The 18,591-nt window shown below is 40.5% G+C and overlaps 1 protein-coding gene across 3 annotated transcripts in view; it reads right to left on the bottom strand.

The window, feature by feature from the left end:
- Window positions 1–11: 11 nt before the first annotated feature.
- Window positions 12–18,591, bottom strand: part of LOC6050002 (mucin-2) — a 58,199-nt gene continuing 39,619 nt past the window's right edge. Inside the window, exons 3-8 of one of the 3 annotated variants that reach the window (XM_038260245.1) lie at window positions 3,311–5,603; window positions 2,647–3,255; window positions 2,126–2,590; window positions 1,763–2,062; window positions 1,091–1,699; window positions 12–1,029 (exon numbers count right to left, since the gene is read on the bottom strand). In XM_038260245.1, coding sequence (XP_038116173.1) covers window positions 302–1,029; window positions 1,091–1,699; window positions 1,763–2,062; window positions 2,126–2,590; window positions 2,647–3,255; window positions 3,311–5,603 — 5,004 coding nt within the window. In that variant the 3' untranslated portion in view covers window positions 12–301. The remainder of the gene's footprint in view (window positions 1,030–1,090; window positions 1,700–1,762; window positions 2,063–2,125; window positions 2,591–2,646; window positions 3,256–3,310; window positions 5,604–18,591) is intronic. The other 2 variants (XM_038260246.1, XM_038260247.1) reach the window with 2 other exon arrangements.

Here is an 18,591-nt window from a genome sequence, read left to right as displayed (position 1 = left end):
TAAAAATCAACAAACCATTTATTCAATTTGACTTTATTTACAACAACAACTTCGTAATCCTTCTTGTCATTCCGCTATATGTACAGTTTTAGGGGGGGGGGGGACAGCGATTCCCGATGAAACTATGCTTGCACGCCTGGTACTCACTAGCTCATAGCATCAAATGTGTTCATAACTTCGAATCTTTGTACAGACTATGGGAGGGGTGGCAGCTTTCGCTAGTGTTAACACATAAAAATAAAGAGTATTTTTCCTTCTTCTGCAAGAATCATCCCGTATTCTTAACGCGAGGTTAAATTCCCTATTTCGAGTGGGGCTCAAACTGGAAGCCCTTTACGCTGAGCGTGATTGAAATGATTTCCTTGGCGGACTCGGACAGGTCCCGCTTGCTGCGCTCCAGCAGCGTGTTTTGGTTCTCCTCGACGTTAACCTCCTCGATGGTGGCCGGTTCCGGTTGTTCCGCCAGGGCGTTGATGTCGTTCAGCGTGCTTTCGCTCAAGTGGCGTACGATGCGCAGTCCGGCTGGCAGTGGTGGCAGGTAAGTGGCCGGTGGGTTGGTACTGCTGGGCCTGTACGGTTGCGGGCAGTTAGGATCCGGCGAGCCTGGGTAGCAAGACGACGGGGTGGTGGTGTAGAATGGTCGTGGGCAGGCCGGGTCCGGCGATCCTGGATAGCACGGAGCACGGGTTGTTGTCGTTGGACGGGGAGTCGTTGGACAACGAGGATCTGCCGAGCCTGGGTAGCAGCGAAGAGCCGGTGTGGTAGTGGGCACGGGTCGCTGGGTGGTAGTTACAGGCTTAGGACAACGGGGGTCCGTCGAGCCTGGGTAGCAACGAGGAGCCTGCGTCGTCGTTGGCGTTGGTCGCGGCGTTGTTGGGCACCGTGGGTCGGTCGATCCCGGATAACATCTCAGAGCTGGTGTGGTGGAAACTGGTTTAGGACAACGTGGATCCGTGCTTCCTGGGTAGCAGTTTGGTGCGGCAGTGGTCGTTGGACGAGGAGTTGTTGGACATCTCGGGTCAGTGGAACCTACGAAGAATTTTATTTATAACGAATGATTCAAATCACCCACCCAGACCTGATCTCATACCTGGATAACATCTCGGAGCTGGTGTCGTTGTGGGCACTGGTCGCTGTGTGGTAGTTACCGGTTTGGGGCAACGAGGATCCGTACTACCTGGGTAGCAATTTGGCTTTGGAGTAGTTTGCACAGGGCAACGAGGATCCGTCGAGCCTGGGTAGCATCGAAGAGCTGGTGTCGTTGTGGGCACAGGCCGCTGTGTAGTAGTTACAGGCTTGGGACAGCGCGGATCCGTACTGCCCGGATAGCAGTTGGGCTTCGGAGTGGTTTGCACAGGACAACGAGGATCAGTAGAGCCTGGATAGCATCTGGGAGCAGCGGTCGTTTGCGGAGGAAGATAGGTTGGAGGTTGAGTCGTTGGTGGCGGTTGTGGGCAACGTGGGTCAGCGGATCCCGGGTAGCAACGTGGAACTGGTGTTGTTGTTGGTGCAGGTCGCGGAGTTGTGGTCGGCCGTGGCGTTGTTGGGCATCGTGGGTCGGTCGATCCCGGGTAGCACCGCAGAGCTGGCGTAGTTGACACCGGCTTTGGACAACGAGGATCTGTGGATCCTGGGTAACAGTTGGGAGCGGCAGTGGTCGTTGGTCTTGGAGTTGTTGGACATCTTGGATCGGTGGAACCTATAAAATATACGTGTTTTAAAGAATGCTTCAAATCACCTAAACCTTAGTCGTAACCCATACCTGGATAACATCTTGGAGCCGGAGTCGTAGTCGGCGCTGGACGCTGTGTAGTAGTTACTGGTTTGGGGCAACGAGGATCCGTACTACCTGGGTAGCAATTTGGTTTCGGCGTGGTTTGCACAGGGCAACGTGGATCCGTCGAGCCTGGGTAGCATCGGAGAGCTGGTGTCGTGGTAGGAACAGGCCGCTGTGTAGTAGTCACAGGCTTAGGGCAACGTGAGTCCGTACTTCCTGGGTAGCAGTTTGGTGCAGCAGTAGTTGTTGGTCTTGGAGTTGTTGGACATCTCGGGTCACTGGAACCTAAAACATAAGCGTTGGTAATGAAATGATTCACAAAATTTTAAACAACCTTCTCTAAGTTACCTGGATAACATCTTGGAGCCGGTTGCGTAGTAGGCACAGGCCGCTGTGTGGTAGTTACAGGCTTGGGACAGCGTGGGTCCGTACTTCCCGGGTAGCAGTTGGGCTTCGGAGTGGTTTGCACAGGACAACGAGGATCAGTAGATCCTGGATAGCATCTGGGAGCAGCGGTCGTTTGCGGAGGAAGATAGGTTGGAGGTTGAGTCGTTGGTGGCGGTTGTGGGCAACGTGGGTCAGCGGATCCCGGGTAGCAACGTGGAGCTGGTGTTGTTGTTGGTGCAGGTCGCGGAGTTGTGGTCGGCCGTGGCGTTGTTGGGCATCGTGGGTCGGTCGATCCCGGGTAGCACCGCAGAGCTGGCGTAGTTGACACCGGCTTTGGACAACGAGGATCTGTGGATCCAGGGTAGCAGTTGGGAGCGGCAGTTGTCGTTGGACGAGGTGTTGTTGGACATCTTGGGTCAGTGGAGCCTAAAAGATTACCATTTAAAAATAATGATTCAAAACCCCCTAAACGAAAACCATACCCGGGTAACATCTTGGAGCTGGTGTCGTTGTGGGCACAGGTCGTTGTGTAGTAGTTACTGGTTGCGGGCAACGTGGATCCGTTGAGCCCGGATAACATCTTGGAGCCGGTGTCGTCGTTGGCGCTGGACGTGGCGTTGTTGGGCACCGTGGGTCAGGAGATCCCGGATAACATCTCAATGCAGGCGTGGTCGATACGGGTTTCGGACAACGTGGATCTGTGGAGCCTGGGTAGCAGTTTGGTGCCGCAGTGGTCGTAGGACGAGGAGTCGTTGGACATCTCGGATCAGTGGAACCCGGATAACATCTGGGCGCCGGTTGCGTAGTAGGCACAGGTCGTTGTGTAGTAGTTACGGGCTTGGGACAACGTGGGTCCGTACTTCCTGGGTAGCAGTTTGGCGCGGCAGTGGTTTGCACAGGACAACGAGGATCAGAAGAGCCTGGATAACATCTTGGAGCAGCGGTTGTTTGTGGGGGAAGATAGGTGGGAGGTTGGGTGGTTGGTGGAGATGTTGGACACCGGGGATCGGTCGATCCCGGATAGCAACGTGGGGCCGCAGTCGTCGTTGGAGTTGGCCGTGGAGTAGTTGGGCATCGAGGATCAGAGGAACCTAAAAAAATGCTAAATTAAGAAACATTTAACTAGAGAGCAGTCATCTAACAAACCTGGATAACAGCGTGGAGCAGGCGTCGTAGTGGGAGCAGCCGGTGTCGTTTGAGGACAGCGTGGATCCGTGGAGCCTGGGTAGCAGCGAGGTGCTTGCGTAGTCGTGCGTGTAGTCGTTTGAGGACACCGTGGGTCGGGTGATCCTGGATAACATCTTGGGGCAGCCGTGGTCGGTGGTGGAGTCGGTCGCTGTGTAGTAGTTGTTGATTGCTCTGGCGGCAGGTACGTAGGTGCCTCGAAGCAAGATGGATCCTGGGAACCAGGATAACATCTTGGTGCTGAAGTCGTGGGTCGTGCTCCCGGGCAACGAGGATCAGTTGAGCCTGGGGTACATCTGAGCACAGGCGTACGGCAACGTGGATCGTTTGACCCGGGGTAACAATTGGGCTCAGATGGTGATGGTCTGACTTCTTCCACTGGTCGCGGGGTTGACGGTACTGGTCGTGGACAACGTCGGTCAGTCGATCCCGGGTAACAATCCGGAGCTGAAGTTGTTCTTTGACTCTCAACTGGAGGTACGTAGATGGGTGCCTCGGTGACCGGTCTCGGGGGTCTAGTTCCTCGGCCAGTTGGTCGTGTGCCACGTCCTGTGGGACGGGTAGCACGCTCGGTAGAAGGACGGAACGTGGTTGGGCAACGTGGATCCGATGAGCCTGGGAAACAACGTGGCGGTGCCGGAGTAGTTACCGGTGGTTCGGTTGGGCATCGTGGGTCGTTGGAGCCAGGGAAGCACTTCAAAGGAGCCGGAGTTGTTGGGGGAGCAATTGTTGGGCATCGTGGATCGGTGGATCCTGGGAAGCAACGTGGAGGTGCCGGGGTAGTGGGAGCTGGTGCAACTGTTGGACAACGTGGATCTCTTGAGCCCGGGAAACAACGAGGAGATGCCGGGGTAGTTGGAGCTGGTGCGACTGTTGGGCAACGAGGGTCCGTAGATCCCGGGAAGCAACGCAGTGGTGCTGGAGTAGTAGCTGGTGCAGGTGTTGCTTGTTGACGACACCGTGGGTCTCGAGAACCTCGATAGCAGTTGGGCTTATCGGTAACGAGAATAGTGTTGCACCGATCATCTGTGGATCCTGGCGCGCAAACAAACTCAGTGGTTGCAACGGTTGGTGGTCGTGTACGGCGTCGCTGAGGAGCAGTTGTGGTTGGTTGGTACGCTGGAGCGGCAGTCGTTGGCCGAGTTCGGCGTTGCGGTGTCTGCGTGGTATATGTCACGGTTCGTTGGGTCGTGATAGGGACGGATGGTTGAGCAGTTGAAACTGGTCGACGACCGCGAGTTGGGAACGTGGCCGGAATAGTTTGCGGTGGTCGAGTTCCTCGACGTGGGGGAACTGTAGCAGCGGGAGTTGGTCGTTTAGTTGTAGTTGAACCCTCAACAGCTTTGACTAGTTCTTCGATTTCACAGACTTGCGGACCACAGCCTCCTCGGCAAATTTCAATATCACACTTGAGGAACACCTGCATCCGATCGGGGAATTTGAACGCCTTGATGTCATTGTGCACAATGAGAGTTGCTCCCGTGTTGCCAGTCTGCGTCGTCTTTTGCCATTGACCAAACAGCTTCTTCTTTCTGGAGCATCCATTTTTGTCGGAAAGTTGCAGTCGTTTTGTACCCTGTGCATCGTAATCGGGGCTATCGTAAGCATAACAATCCCTAACCGATACGTCATACTCTCCACGTGGATCTCTCAGATATACCAGGATACTGAGCGCTTCGCCGATCTTAATGATACTCGGGATCGGAGATATGCTTGGGTACGATCCTCGCTGGATGTCCATCCAACATTCAACGCCTCCTGTAGCAGTCGGGACATTGACCACTTCCAGCATGTCCACAACGAAAGGCTTGAAGAAGATGGTGTTCTGTTGCTGCTCGACCTGGCTGCAGGAAATTCGCCGGGCAGTATCCCAAGCTTCCTGAACATCTTCATCGCTCTGGATGACCAGCACGTTGTCCACGGACGAACACACCGAGCAAGATGGCTTGCTTCCACAGCCATTGAACGGCACAGTGAACGAGAACTGTCGCCCACCCCGACCCGGAGTCACGTAACGACACTTTGGATCGTTAAAGTAACCCTGACTGTAGATGATACCCTGGAAGTCCGACTCGAACTCGATGGTGACGAACATGCCATTCTTCTGGTCACAAGTGACATCAATCGTCTCAATGTGGGTATGATCGTAACGAGGCGCGACCGAATTGGCCTGCCGCGGGTACTTTCTCGGTGCTAGTGCATTTGTGTACTCACTTTCCTCCAGCGGAAACAGCTGTGACAGCACCGCAGTGGACTGTAAAAATATAGAAGGTGTAAATTGAATATTAGTGATAGGACCACTTTGGTAGTTGAGTGTATAAAGCAATTTCCCGCGAGGCGACATTATACTCCAAAGTCTTTGCTTTCAATCTCTTCTGCTAATGAAATTCCGCTAGACGAAATGAACTTCGTTTCACAGATGCAATGGATTGTACCTTCTAAGGTATTTTCAAATCAATTCTAACAGCAGATGTGACTTTTGGCGAGGAATTTACGCTCACAATATGCGCTGAGAAATTCTTAAGCAAGGAATCACGTCGTCACGTTCCCAGACTCCCATGAGCTGAAATTAAAAGTTTGTCCAAGTTCATTCCTGCAAAAGTGTTCACACGTTGAGTGGGGGCGACTATTTCTCAATCAAAGTTTTTGAACAGTTTTTGCATTCTTCAACGAGTGATGAATGTTTTGCTGATGAATTGCAAATCAAACAGTTTGACCTCGGCGGTACAGAAGTCAACCGCCAAGGATCGGCAGTGCCATTTTGAGACGGGAACCTTCAGACGGCAGCTGTCAGACGGAATTTAATCCACGCCATGGCTTCCAAAGTAATATGCATAATTTCCCGCTCAATCATCTTGGATTTGCAAAATTTAAAAGCAAGCCAGAGTTCAATAGCATGGGGTCGTGAGTCATTTCTGTCTTCAAAGCCTAGAGATAAGGAAACAGCATCCAATTCCAGCGTGCCTCTAATGTTGGCAGGTCAGAACTTTGACATTCAATTAAAGCTAATTAAAAGCGTTTTAAACTGAAATCGAGTGATAAATAGCTCAATAAGAAGTGAGCAAGCAAGTTTCTATCAAAAGTTTTGCAAAATTAGTTGTTCAAATAGTGAAATCAGCAAATTGGATGAAGAAAGGAGCGAGTGCTTAACCTGCCAAACATACGAGAATTTCCCCTACTTCAAATATCTCGATTCGAGCGTTACTCTAATATCATTTTAAAGCCTTCCCTTGATCCCTTTCAAGTCATGGACAGTTTGGAACACGCAAGAATCGCTCTACAGGTGCCGTTGACAAATCGCTATCTTCCGTGACGGAACGGAAATTGCAAACTCAAAAAAAGAAGCTCTCCCACTTTTCTTGCTAATTCTCATCAAAACTCACGCCGTGACCATTCCAGCGCGCTCCATCTTTGACGCCGAGGACATAAATTACCCAAAAACAGAAACGATACAACTCGCTGTTTTATTATTATTTTTTTTGGCTGTGCGAAAAAACGAAACTTTTCCCCTTCTCACAAAGCGGCGTGTAATGTCCTTTCTGTGTTGAGTGTTAATTATGTAGAGGTAAATAAACACGGTGGGTGGAAGCCGGGTGAGAGTGGGTGCGGTGAGGTTACTTTTTCCTACTAAATCCTTCTACAACTCGCAACTGGGGGCGGTCAGGGAATCGTCGTCCTTGGAGCAGGGTCAGAGTAAACATTTTCACGTTTTTGCCATTGGAGGGAAAATAAGCCTTGCACGAAGTAGTCGTTAAAATTGTTGTTTCTCGTAATTATTGTCAAGTTGGTGATATTTTACGAAATTATATGAAGTATAATAGTAAAGCAGATTTTTTTTTATTTCGAGTAAAATGCTATGAATACAAAGAGACGAGTTGTTCCTTTTAATTCCGCTACATATTTTAATATCTTGACAGATACGTATTTCGTCTACTACTTGCAGACTTCATCAGTGTTCTGTTCTCGACTCGAGTAAAATGCTGTTCTAATCAAGTTGTCGTTCTTGTCGAGTGTTTGAAGATGTCCTTCTTACATCATCATTGATCGATAGATTACACCTTTGCACTTTCGCATGTTTACATTTAAATTTAACTACGATTCATAAAATCGTAATTAAACGTGTGATTAGGCCGGTTACGTCGAATCTTAAGTTTAAACCTGTTTCAACAAACCGAATTGACTTGTGTTTCATCATTCCCTTGTCATGTAAGTTCACTTTTTTTTTTTGGTGTCTAAAAAGACGAGATTTTCACGACAAAAAAAATCTTCCTATAACATCGTTGATCGGAAGGCACGTTTACGTTTTGATTTGGGTTATTACAGTTGCAGAAATATTTTGTTTTTTTTCCGTCTATTTTTAATACTTTGAGCAGAAAAAAACTATTCAAGACATAGTATTTAAGAGGGCTCGACGAGGTATGCAGTTATTAAAACCTCTAATATTGAATGTTTGATCCTTTTGAAATGTTAGTCTTGATTCAAAAAACTGAAAATATTGTTTTCAGAAAGATCGAAAATTTCACGAATGTTTCATAATTTAACATTGAAAATCGGACCATTAGTTGTTGAGATATTTTAGAAAATAGTGGGTTGTTTGGGTGAACTTAAAACATATCAATTTTCCTGTTTTTAAATTTTTGCATGGCAATATCTCACAACTAAGTGTCGTTTCAACGAAGTTCAAAAAGCAAAATATAGAGAAAAACCTTTCAAAAATATTATTTCAAACGTGGGCAAACAAGTAACCTTATTTTTAAAAATGAATAACTGCCACTATTTTCAAAAATGTTACCTAAAACAAGCTATATCTTGAAAACGGTGCACTTAGTCAAATTTTCACTGAAGTACCGTAAAACGGGGTGACTTTGATAGCCGGGGTGACTTTGATAGGTTTGTGATTTTTCCGCAAAATGAAGAGTACAATTAAAATACGTACGCAATGGTTCAGAATCATACTGACTGGTACTGGTAGAGAAGTGTTCAAAGTACCTCAACAAGAACTTTGCATAAAATTTTGAAATGTTTAAAATTTTAGTTAACTATAATTAAGAATATGTTGATGAAAGTCATTATTTAAAACTTCTCAAAGTGTCATGGTTTTCTCAATGAACATGATTTTGAATCGGAAAACGGAATGCATTTTTGGGTTCTTTGGACAATTTTCCACTAGGAGAATGTTAAATAAGTTTGTAAATAATAAAAATTATGTGTCCTTGAAACACAATTTAAAAAAAATCTCCAAATTTAAAGGCAATTTCAGTTGAACAAATTTCATGTAAAATGTGAAAACTTGTGATTCATGCTTTGTATTCAGTTTAAAATGCAATATAAATCGATAATTTTATAAACAAAACTAGTTTTAACAAATTTCAGGCAAAATTCCTACTTTTCAACAATTTTATGTAAAATTTATTAGTATTTTGATAAAAAGCTTATAAACTTAGTTAACTAAATATAAACATTGATTTTTTTCTTTAAAATTATATCAGCTACTTTAGTGATGGTACATTTAACGTACAAATAAAGTTTGAACAGTTTAAATATGATTTTAACAAGAAAAACTATGACTATCAAAGTCACCCCGGAATTTAAACTAAGAATTTTTAACGTAACTATTTTTCTAAACACTATTGAAAAAACTTTTTTTCCAAAATAGTGCATGGACTTTGTGTGGCCTACCCCAGTACATGTTTTAAAAATAATAATCTTGAGAAAAACCTTACCTGTTGGAAAATATTTCAAAAACAAATTGAAATCCTATCAAAGTCACCCCGGTTTACGGTACTTTTTGATTGCAAATTCAATTTTACATAGAAAAATGAAGTTGAAATATTGTTGCGACCAATATTTCGATTTTTGAAAAATATCAGTATTGATTCAAAAATTTATAACTCGGTAAAGATTTTTTGCACATTTTGCAAACCAACTTTTAGTGACATTTTTTGTCTAGTCCTTATCCATCATTATTTTTCTTAGTGAAGTTCTTATCCATACCTACTACTTTGCCGAAGACACTAAATCGATAAAAAAAATTCCTTCAAAAGCTACAGATGTTTGAATTTTCATATGTCATTTTGTATGGACAGTTGCCAATTTTGTATGGAAAATGATATGGACAAACTGATGATGCAAAAAAGCTTCTTTGGAAATAGCAAAGGTACAAAAAAAGTTTCAGTCGGATTAAAAAATACAAAAAAACAATCGAATGACCGAAATCTCAGAGAATTGCTCCTCAAAGTTGAGCTAAAGTTTCAAAATGTTGATATCGAATATTGGAAAAGCAACCTGAAATGGACAAATGTTAAAATACACATTTTAAAATAAAACAATCCAGAATTACCGTACCGTTTTGCTCTTGAACAGATTTTCAAAATTTAAACAAAATGATTCTCCTGTGTACTAAAGCCCCAGTATCTTCAAGTGATGATGAACCTTAGTTTTAAAAATAGAACAGCATGCTGTACCCAAATTACATTTTGGTCTAACATGCAAAAAAACAGCATTTCATCAGCTAAAAGGGCAAACCAATTATCGTTACAGTGCTGATTTCCAGAAAAAAGCACATCAGTAACTCCATTTTTGTCTGATCTCATCTAAAATCGTTAAGCTGGAAATATGTTTCAATCGTCAAAAAAGCACACCAAAAAGGATTAACCCGAAAAAGGGCAGCGTTCCCTGTTTTTCTCTTCCCACGGGATTGTGGCCTGCCATTTGGGGTGTTCAGCGAGCAGAAAAAAAACCAAACTTTGATTTTACCGCCATAAAATGGAAATTTTCCTGAGGCAGCAGCAATTTGGATAAAACGGACCTCATCCATTATTTGCATGATGGATAACTTTCCGGTTTCGCCCTGGGGCTTACCAATTTTTTAATGTGATTGACACACGCTCATGAGATTTATCGTCGAGCGTGCAAATCACGACCCTACAAAAAAAAACCTTGTCCTCAGCAACACATGCGTTGTCCTGCTGCTGCTGTTTAGCGGCTCCGCTCTAACGTGGTCAACGCTTTTTTTTAGCACCATCCAGAGTTGAAGCGCCCATGTAGCACCACCCTAATTAGACTAATTAATGGGGACGACGCGTCATTGGTTGCCTTCGGGGTTGGCCGAAGATGCAAATTTAATGAAATGCGTTAAGATTTTTCTAGAGAGGGAGAAAAAAATCAAACAGTGGCCATTTCAATTTAAAGCCGGATTCTTCTTTGTCATTACTCAGCCAGTTGATGCTCATTAGAGGTGAAGCTCTAAAATGTGCCGCATTGTAAGGTGATGGGAACGATATAGTAACCTTATAAATTTCGAAATGATTGTTGAATACCGTAAACTAAGGGGGATATCAAGGGCCTAAAAAATGTTGAAAATTTTTCAAAGACTATCTGAAGAAACTTAACCCGACTTTCAGAGTCGAGGTAAATAAACATCAAAAGATATTTGCAACGGCTCAAATGTTCATTATTCTACAACCATTGCAATTTTAGTAACAGTTAAATACATTATGATTTTTTTTTTGCGTGAGTTTTTTAGAATAATTCTCTACGAAATCGGTCTTTTTTATTTTTTTATTTTAGTATTTTTTAAATCCGGCTGAAATGTTTATGGTGCTTTCGGTATGCCCAATGAAGCCATTTTACATCATTAGTTTGTCCACATAATTTTCTATACAAAAATGATGTATGAAAATTCAAAAATCTGTATCTTTTGAAGAAATTTTTTGATCGATTTGGTGTCTTCGGCAAAGTTGTAGGTATGGATAAGGACTACAAATTAAATAATTTAATTTTTAATTTTTAATTTAATTTTACATTTAACATTTTGTCACTAGAACTGTAAAAAACACTATTTTTTTATATGTTTAAGGGGTTACATACATGTAAATCGGCAAAAATGTCAGAGGTTGGTTTGAGTACAAACTTTAATTTTATTTTTCAATCTGTTTTCAAAACATAAAAATAAACATTTTCAACTATCAACAAAATAAATTTGAAGACATTTGGTTGTATCATTGCCGACATACATCTACAGCATTTTCAAAAAACGGGTGCCACGATATCTCAACACTGCCTTGACCAAATCGGCTCAAAATTTTGGTGAAGACTCATTAAACCGGTCCCGTGTGCATGACGAAGGCTGATTTTCAAAAGGTTTATTTTTAAAAAAGTTAAGCATATTTTTATGTTTTTCATATTAAAAATCGTCAGTTTTTGATTTTTGTATTTTTTTAAATGCAATATTGTAAAAGCGATCTGCGTCATGTACACAAAATATGTCTTGCGAGTTCACACCCCAAATTTCAGCCAATTTGGTTTACCCCATTTCGAGATATCGTGGTACCCGTAAGTCAACTTGGTGTTCAGAGAAAAACGCTTGCAAAGTTTGACAGCTCGCTTTGCGTATGGCAAAATTTTGATCTTAAAATTTAAACGTATCTTCCTCTGTTTAGTCACGAAATATCTTCATGAAACTTTCTGGAGTGATTGAAAATCATCTTTTAAGTTGATTTAATAAATTTTGTGTAGTATGAATTTTGTGATTTTCTACATGTATGTAACCCCTTAAGGGGACATCAAATGCCAAATTTTTAGAAATTTCCAGGTTGTGCAAACATTTTTTGACCGAGTTATTATTTAATGAATCAATACTGATTTTTTCAAAAAATCGAAATATTGGTCGCACAAAATTTTCAACTTCATTTTTCGATGTAAAATCAAATTTGCAATCAAAAAGTACTTTAGTGAAATTTTGATAAAGTGCCCCGTTTTCAAGTTATAGCCATTTTTAAGGTAACTTTTTTGAAAATAGTCGCAGTTTTCATTTTTTTTAATTAGTGCACATGTTGGGCAACCTTTGAAAAAAATATTTTTGAAAAAATCACAATTTTTTACCGCGTATCATTTTTTGTGCAGTCCTTATTCATACCTACAACTTTACCGAAGACACCAAAGCGATCAAAAAATTCCTTCAAAAGATACAGATTTTTGAATTTTCACACAAAATTTTTGTATGAACAGCTGCCAAATTTGTATGGAAAATTATATGGACAAACTAATGATGCTAAATGGCTTCTTTGGGCATACCGAGGCTCCAAAAAAGTTTCTGAAATTTGTAGACCCAATCTCACCCCCCTGAAGACGATGCTGTATAACTTCAGGTTCTTGTTTGACAGAAAATCTCTACGAAACAAATGTGATACTTATGCCCATAAAAAAAACCACACGGCTATCAGGTATTGAAGAATGCGAAGTATAAACGCCAATATGACTATTTTACCCTTTTTTGTATTTTTTTAAGAAGAAGAGGACATCAACTTTAAAATATGTAACGGCCTTATTTTTCTCCATTTCATTACGGCAAGGACAACTAATTTGTTTCATTTTTTTGTATGAACTTACAGTAATCTTCTCTGTATTTAACAAAACTCAAAAACACTGTTAAAAAATTACGATTGAATATTACAACTAAACCAAGCTAGTTCAAACGAACCCACCTCGTCAAGCCCATTAGCACTTCAAAATTACCTAACACTCAGGTTGGTCATGATTGTCGTGCTTCCAGGGTCACCGTGCACTTGACACCACTTTCCCATTCATTAAAGATGCAAATCAGTTTAACTGCTAATCAGCAGGTGTGTTTGGCTAGTTCCCTCCTTCCTAATGGAATGTAAATATTGAGAATCACTCAACCAAATTTGCAAAGTTCACCTGCTGCTGTTGTCCCCAATTCCGCCTGAAGAGTTCACCAAAACTTGGGGCCCAATTCATCCTCAATTAGCTCCTTGTCAGTGGAGTTAATTAACTGCGCACAAAACCACCCTCCCAAAAATTCCGGCAAAGTATGCGGCTTCACTTTTCAAGTGAGCTTTTTGAACCTGACCTACGTCAAACCGCAGAAGGCGAGTCACCACCAACTACCGACTAATTTGGACCTCCCAAAACATGCTTTCGGGGTGGAAAGTGGTGATTATACTTTTGGCTTGTCTCTTATTTGCCCATCTTCACCGCATGGTTAACCCTCTACTACTGGTCGCTGTAATAATTGAAAAATTGTTAAATTTGAAAACTAATTTTAAGATTTTTGTTCGATTTCACTCGGTTTTTGTAGTATAAAAAAGTTTTATCAAACCAATTTTTCTTGTTAAAAAAATATATAAATATATTGAGGGTTGACAGTCCCACCGTGGGCCGGCTGTTGTGATCCAAGTTTTAATTTTGGACATCACTCTTCTTCACACCGATCATCATCATCCAGTGAATCCACCGCTGGAGCCGAATCCCACGAGCTTGGACGTCCTTGGAACTACTTCGAGTTTAATAATAAGTATACCTGCAGCCACTGCCCTGCTGGCCCGTAGATATCTCAACCAGCGCAGGAGTTGCATCTACCCGCTGAGTACCGGATGACCTTTTTTCGCTGATGGTACTCTCCCCCCAAAGTGGGACATCCTGACTCGATGGTCACCCGTGTCCAAACGGCGCGTCCCCGTGAAGATCGTCGAGGTTTGATATTTCGCCGGGGTGCTCTTCAACACGACCCCATAAAGCACAGCAGCAAAAAAAAGCTTCATTTCCTTAGGAGATATGATTGCATAATCACGACCGAGAGCGGCTTGCATTAATTTGCAGCTCTCGAGCCCTGCGCGCCCAGGTCGCAAAGTGACTCCTGGACAGCGGTACAATACACCACCGTTCGATGAAGGTCTTCTCGACGTCGTCGACACGCGCAGGTTAATCGTGAACAACATGATGCAAAGAGGGTGGGTATTAATCGCCGCACAGATATTAATTATTATTATTGAGTAGAATGAGAGGGGCACAAGATGAACCATTCTGCGGGTTTAACCGGTTCAACCGGGTCGGATGGGAGGTTGAAGACAGTGTTCGATAAAACTGGTGAAGAGATTGAGACATCGATTTCCAAACTTACACGCAGAATACTCACATTTCATTGATTGAACCGTTGATTAAGTGATCGTCCTAGGCATTCTTTTGAGTGAACCCATAGTTGTTTTCAACAAAAAAAAACTTTAACAGCGCTTAAAATGCAATTCTGACAAAATTTAATTGAAGAATAGCAGTGCATTTGATAAAGAAACTCTCATAAACCACGTGCAAAGTGACACCTTGTGGAGGGATTTGACTATTTGTAAGACCAATTGTTCACAAGAGGACGGGAGGATCCAAGAGGACCCCCCGTCCTCCCCGTCAGGAATTGCTAATTGATCCGGGAAAATAAGATAACTTTGTGCAAAAGAAGGCAATTTTGATACAAAAACTTTTCATCATCTTTCAAACAAAATTAAACAAAAAAACTAAATTGTATGCAAAATTAGTTTAATTAACGGTATTTTTTGTGACTTGTCACTGAATCAATAATCAATTTTTGTTTTCGTGTAAACAAGAAATATTTAATAATTCTTTTTATAACTCCAAAACTTGCTTTTTATTTTAAGATTTTATTTTGAACCAACTTCTGATATAAATTGGTCAACATTAATAAAATGAAATTTCCAACTCATTGATAAAAAAAATATGGCAAGCATTTTCTATAATCAAAATGAGTTTTCCAAAACATAATTCTGGAATGCAATTATCCACTATCCATGCACAATATTAGGAGAGAGTGGGGAGACTTGATCCCCTTTTTTTGTATCGCGCATAACTCTGTCAATTTCTCTCAAAACTATAAACTTGCAAGAATTGAAAGCTTAAACATTCATCTATGTTTGGCTTATAAGGGTATTTCATGAGCAGTTCTCTAGGATTTCGGTCATTCGATTTTTTTTGTATTTTTTAATCCGACTGAAACTTTTTTGGTGCCTTCGGTATGCCCAAAGAAGCCATTTTGCATCATTAGTTTGTCCATATAATTTTCCATACAAATTTGGCAGCTGTCCATACAAAAATGATGTATGAAAATTCAAAAATCTGTATCCTTTGGAGGAATTTTTTGATCGATTTGGTGTCTTCGGCAAAGTGTAGGACTACACTGGAAAAAATGATACACGGTAAAAAAAATTTGGTGATTTTTTTATTTAACTTTTTATCACTAAAACTTGATTTGCAAAAAAACACTATTTTTTATTTTTTTTTTATTTTTTTATTTGTTTTAGAGGACATAAAATGCCATCTTTTCAGAAATTTCCAGAATGGGCAAAAAATCATTGACCGAGTTATTTTTTTTTTATTCAATACTGATTTTTTCAAAAAATCGAAATTTTGGTCGCAAAAATTTTTCAACTTTATTTTTCGATGTAAAATTGAATTTGCAATCAAAAAGTACTTTAGTGAAATTTTGATAAAGTGCACCGTTTTCAAGTTATAGCCATTTTTATGTAACTTTTTTCAAAATAGTCGCAGTTTTTCATTTTTTTTAAATAGTTTGCCCACTTTCGAAAAAAATATTTTTGAAAAGCTGAGAAAATTGTCTATATTTTTCATTATTGAACATTGTTGATACGACCCTAAGTTGTTGAGATATTGCCATGCAAAGGTTAAAAAACAGGAAAATTGACGTTTTCGAAGTCTCACCCAAACAACCCACCATTTTCTAATGTCGATATCTCAGCAACTAATGGTCCGATTTTCAATGTCAAAATATGAAACATTTGTGAAATTTTCCGATCTTTTCGAAAACAATATTTTCAAAATTTTCAAATCAAGACTAACATTTCAAAAGGGCCAAACATTCAATACTACACCCTTTTAAAATGTTAGTCTTGATTTGAAAATTTTGAAAATATTGTTTTCGAAAAGATCGGATCAGATGAACTCTTCGAATCATGCCAAGCGTTTTAAAAAAATATTTTAAACCGGCATTTTAAAAATGTTAAGGGTAACTTGATCCCCCTTTCAACATTTTGAAGAAATCTTAAGCAATATGTTTCTTATTCATCCAAACTTTTAATATTCTATTAGTTACAGCAATTTCACATAAAACCTGTACGTTTGTGTTTAAAATATAACAAGTTTAGTATGTAAAATGTTTAAAAACTCTAAATATTATTTTTTAGACCAAAATTAAGCATGTTTAAAAAGCTGGACATTTTTGTTTACAAAACTTTTGAAAAAAGGTTCAAACTGCAGTAAGTTATGTACAACTATACTAAAGGAAACTATGTGCAAAAACCCAGCCCAATTAATTAATCTTGAGGCTGATTCCAGTGACTGTAAAAATGCAGGGATCAAGTCTCCCTAAACGCACTTTTTTAAACAATTGATTGTAAAAATAGTATGAAGATAAATTCAACATCAAACGCGTAAGGGTTTTGGAGTTGATAAGTTTATCAAACAATTCATGTATAAAAAATATTTCTTTGAATAATTTTTGAGTGTTTTCTATACATATCAAAACAAAGAAAAAAAGATCTCTTGGAAGTTTTTTGCAGCTCGTTTTAGAAAAATGTGTGTAACTCAATCTAAACATTTTTTTATTTTTTTTTTGTTTTCTACAATTAGTTTTAGTTAATTTCGCACAGCTTTCAAGAACAAAGCTAATTGTTTTACCCACATGCTGACGAGATACGAGATGTCCCCGGGGATCAAGTCTCCCCACTCTCCCCTATAGAATTGTAATTTTATTTTGATGTGTACTAATTATTTATGTGCATTCCAAATATTCTTGGATAAGATCACAATCGTTCATTTCTTGAAATCAAAATTGTGAAAAGGGTGTCATCATTAAAATTAAATAAAATGTTAACGAGAAAGGTCGTGAAATTTCTATAACCCAAAACCAACATTTTCAAGTTATTAACTTTTTGCTCTTATTTCTAGTACTCAAAGGTAATTAGGTGGGCTTAAAATGAAAAATACTAAAACACTTTAAAATGTTGGTATATGAAATACACAACTTGCAAGTTGTGTATTTCAAATACGGACATTTTAAAATGTCGCATGCGGTACCCAAAAAATTATAGGTCATCGCTCTAATTTTCTTTTACTAAAAAAAGTAAAAAGTCAAAAAATATATCCATGAATAGGGGAAGGGGGGGGGGGGCTGGGGAGGCTGGGGGTCTGGTGTTTGTGACAGTTAAAAGTATAGGAAAAATGCGTGACATATCTCAAATTCTAAGACATATCTCAGAATGCTTCTATTGGATATTCACCTTTTTCAAATCACCAAACAATGTTTTCATATGATCTGTAAGTGTATTAAGCAATGTGTTCAAAATGTCTTAGTGTTTTTCATAATTAACATGCCCAATTTGAGCCAAATCGAAGCACTTTTGATCTGCATCACTGGCCTGGTGGGGCCCGGGCCCCTTCTTCGACCAAAATTTGTTCTAAATTTGTCCGAGGGGACATTCTCAAACACGGTAATCAAAAAAATCCATGCGTGCGCCCTCCCTTCTGTCAGAGCCTAGCCACGCTACTGATCTGGATCCTGCTTGACGTGGATCACTGTATTCTTATACAGTCCAAACTCGATTATCCGATGCCTCGATTATCCGATGTTCGATTATCCGAAGGTTTGTATGGGACTTTGGATAATCGAATCACGAACAAAAAAAAATTTCGTATTTTTTTCATTTTCTCGTTTTTAACGTAAAATTTGAGTTCTACGACCCCATTTTAGTCAAATTTGAGTTGTTGATTGCATTTTAAAATAAATCGCATTTTTTCAATATTGCATCACCACCATTTTGGCCGCTATCTTGGATTTAAAAATTCTAAATAATTATAACTAGTTTAGGGGTCATACCTATGCTCAACAATAAAAAATTAGACAACGAAAAAATGTTTTTTCGTGATTCGATTATCCGAAGTGAAATTTTTCTGAGGCCTTCGGATAATCGAGTCTGGACTGTTTTCGAATTTTGTATAAAAAAAACGTTACTTAATCCACCTATAGGTGGTTGGTGCCTTCCTCGCATATTTTTATCAAAATATCTGAGATCCGGCCTCAAAAAAAGTTTATTAAAAAAAACTTAAGTACTTATAGCTATTGATAGGGTTGTCAGATCTGCAATCTTTTGGGCTTGTTGGAAAGGTCTTTTGAATACCTATTCAACGACGGGTCACATGACAGATCCGGACAACTTTGTCATCAAAATATTTGAGATTCGGCCTAAAAAAAGTGTATAAATTACACTTAAGTGCTCATAACTTTTGATGGGGTTGTCAGATCTTCAATCTTTTAAACGCGTTGGAAAGGTCTTTCAAATACCTTTCTAAAAATATATAGCATGGCACCCTTTTTTACAATATTTCAAACTACAGGCAAATCGGTTTTTAGCATAACTTTT

The sequence above is a fragment of the Culex quinquefasciatus genome, chromosome 3, assembly GCF_015732765.1.
Source record: "Culex quinquefasciatus strain JHB chromosome 3, VPISU_Cqui_1.0_pri_paternal, whole genome shotgun sequence".
In the NCBI taxonomy this organism is placed as follows: domain Eukaryota; kingdom Metazoa; phylum Arthropoda; class Insecta; order Diptera; family Culicidae; genus Culex; species Culex quinquefasciatus.
This window is presented reverse-complemented; position numbering and strand designations above follow the sequence as displayed.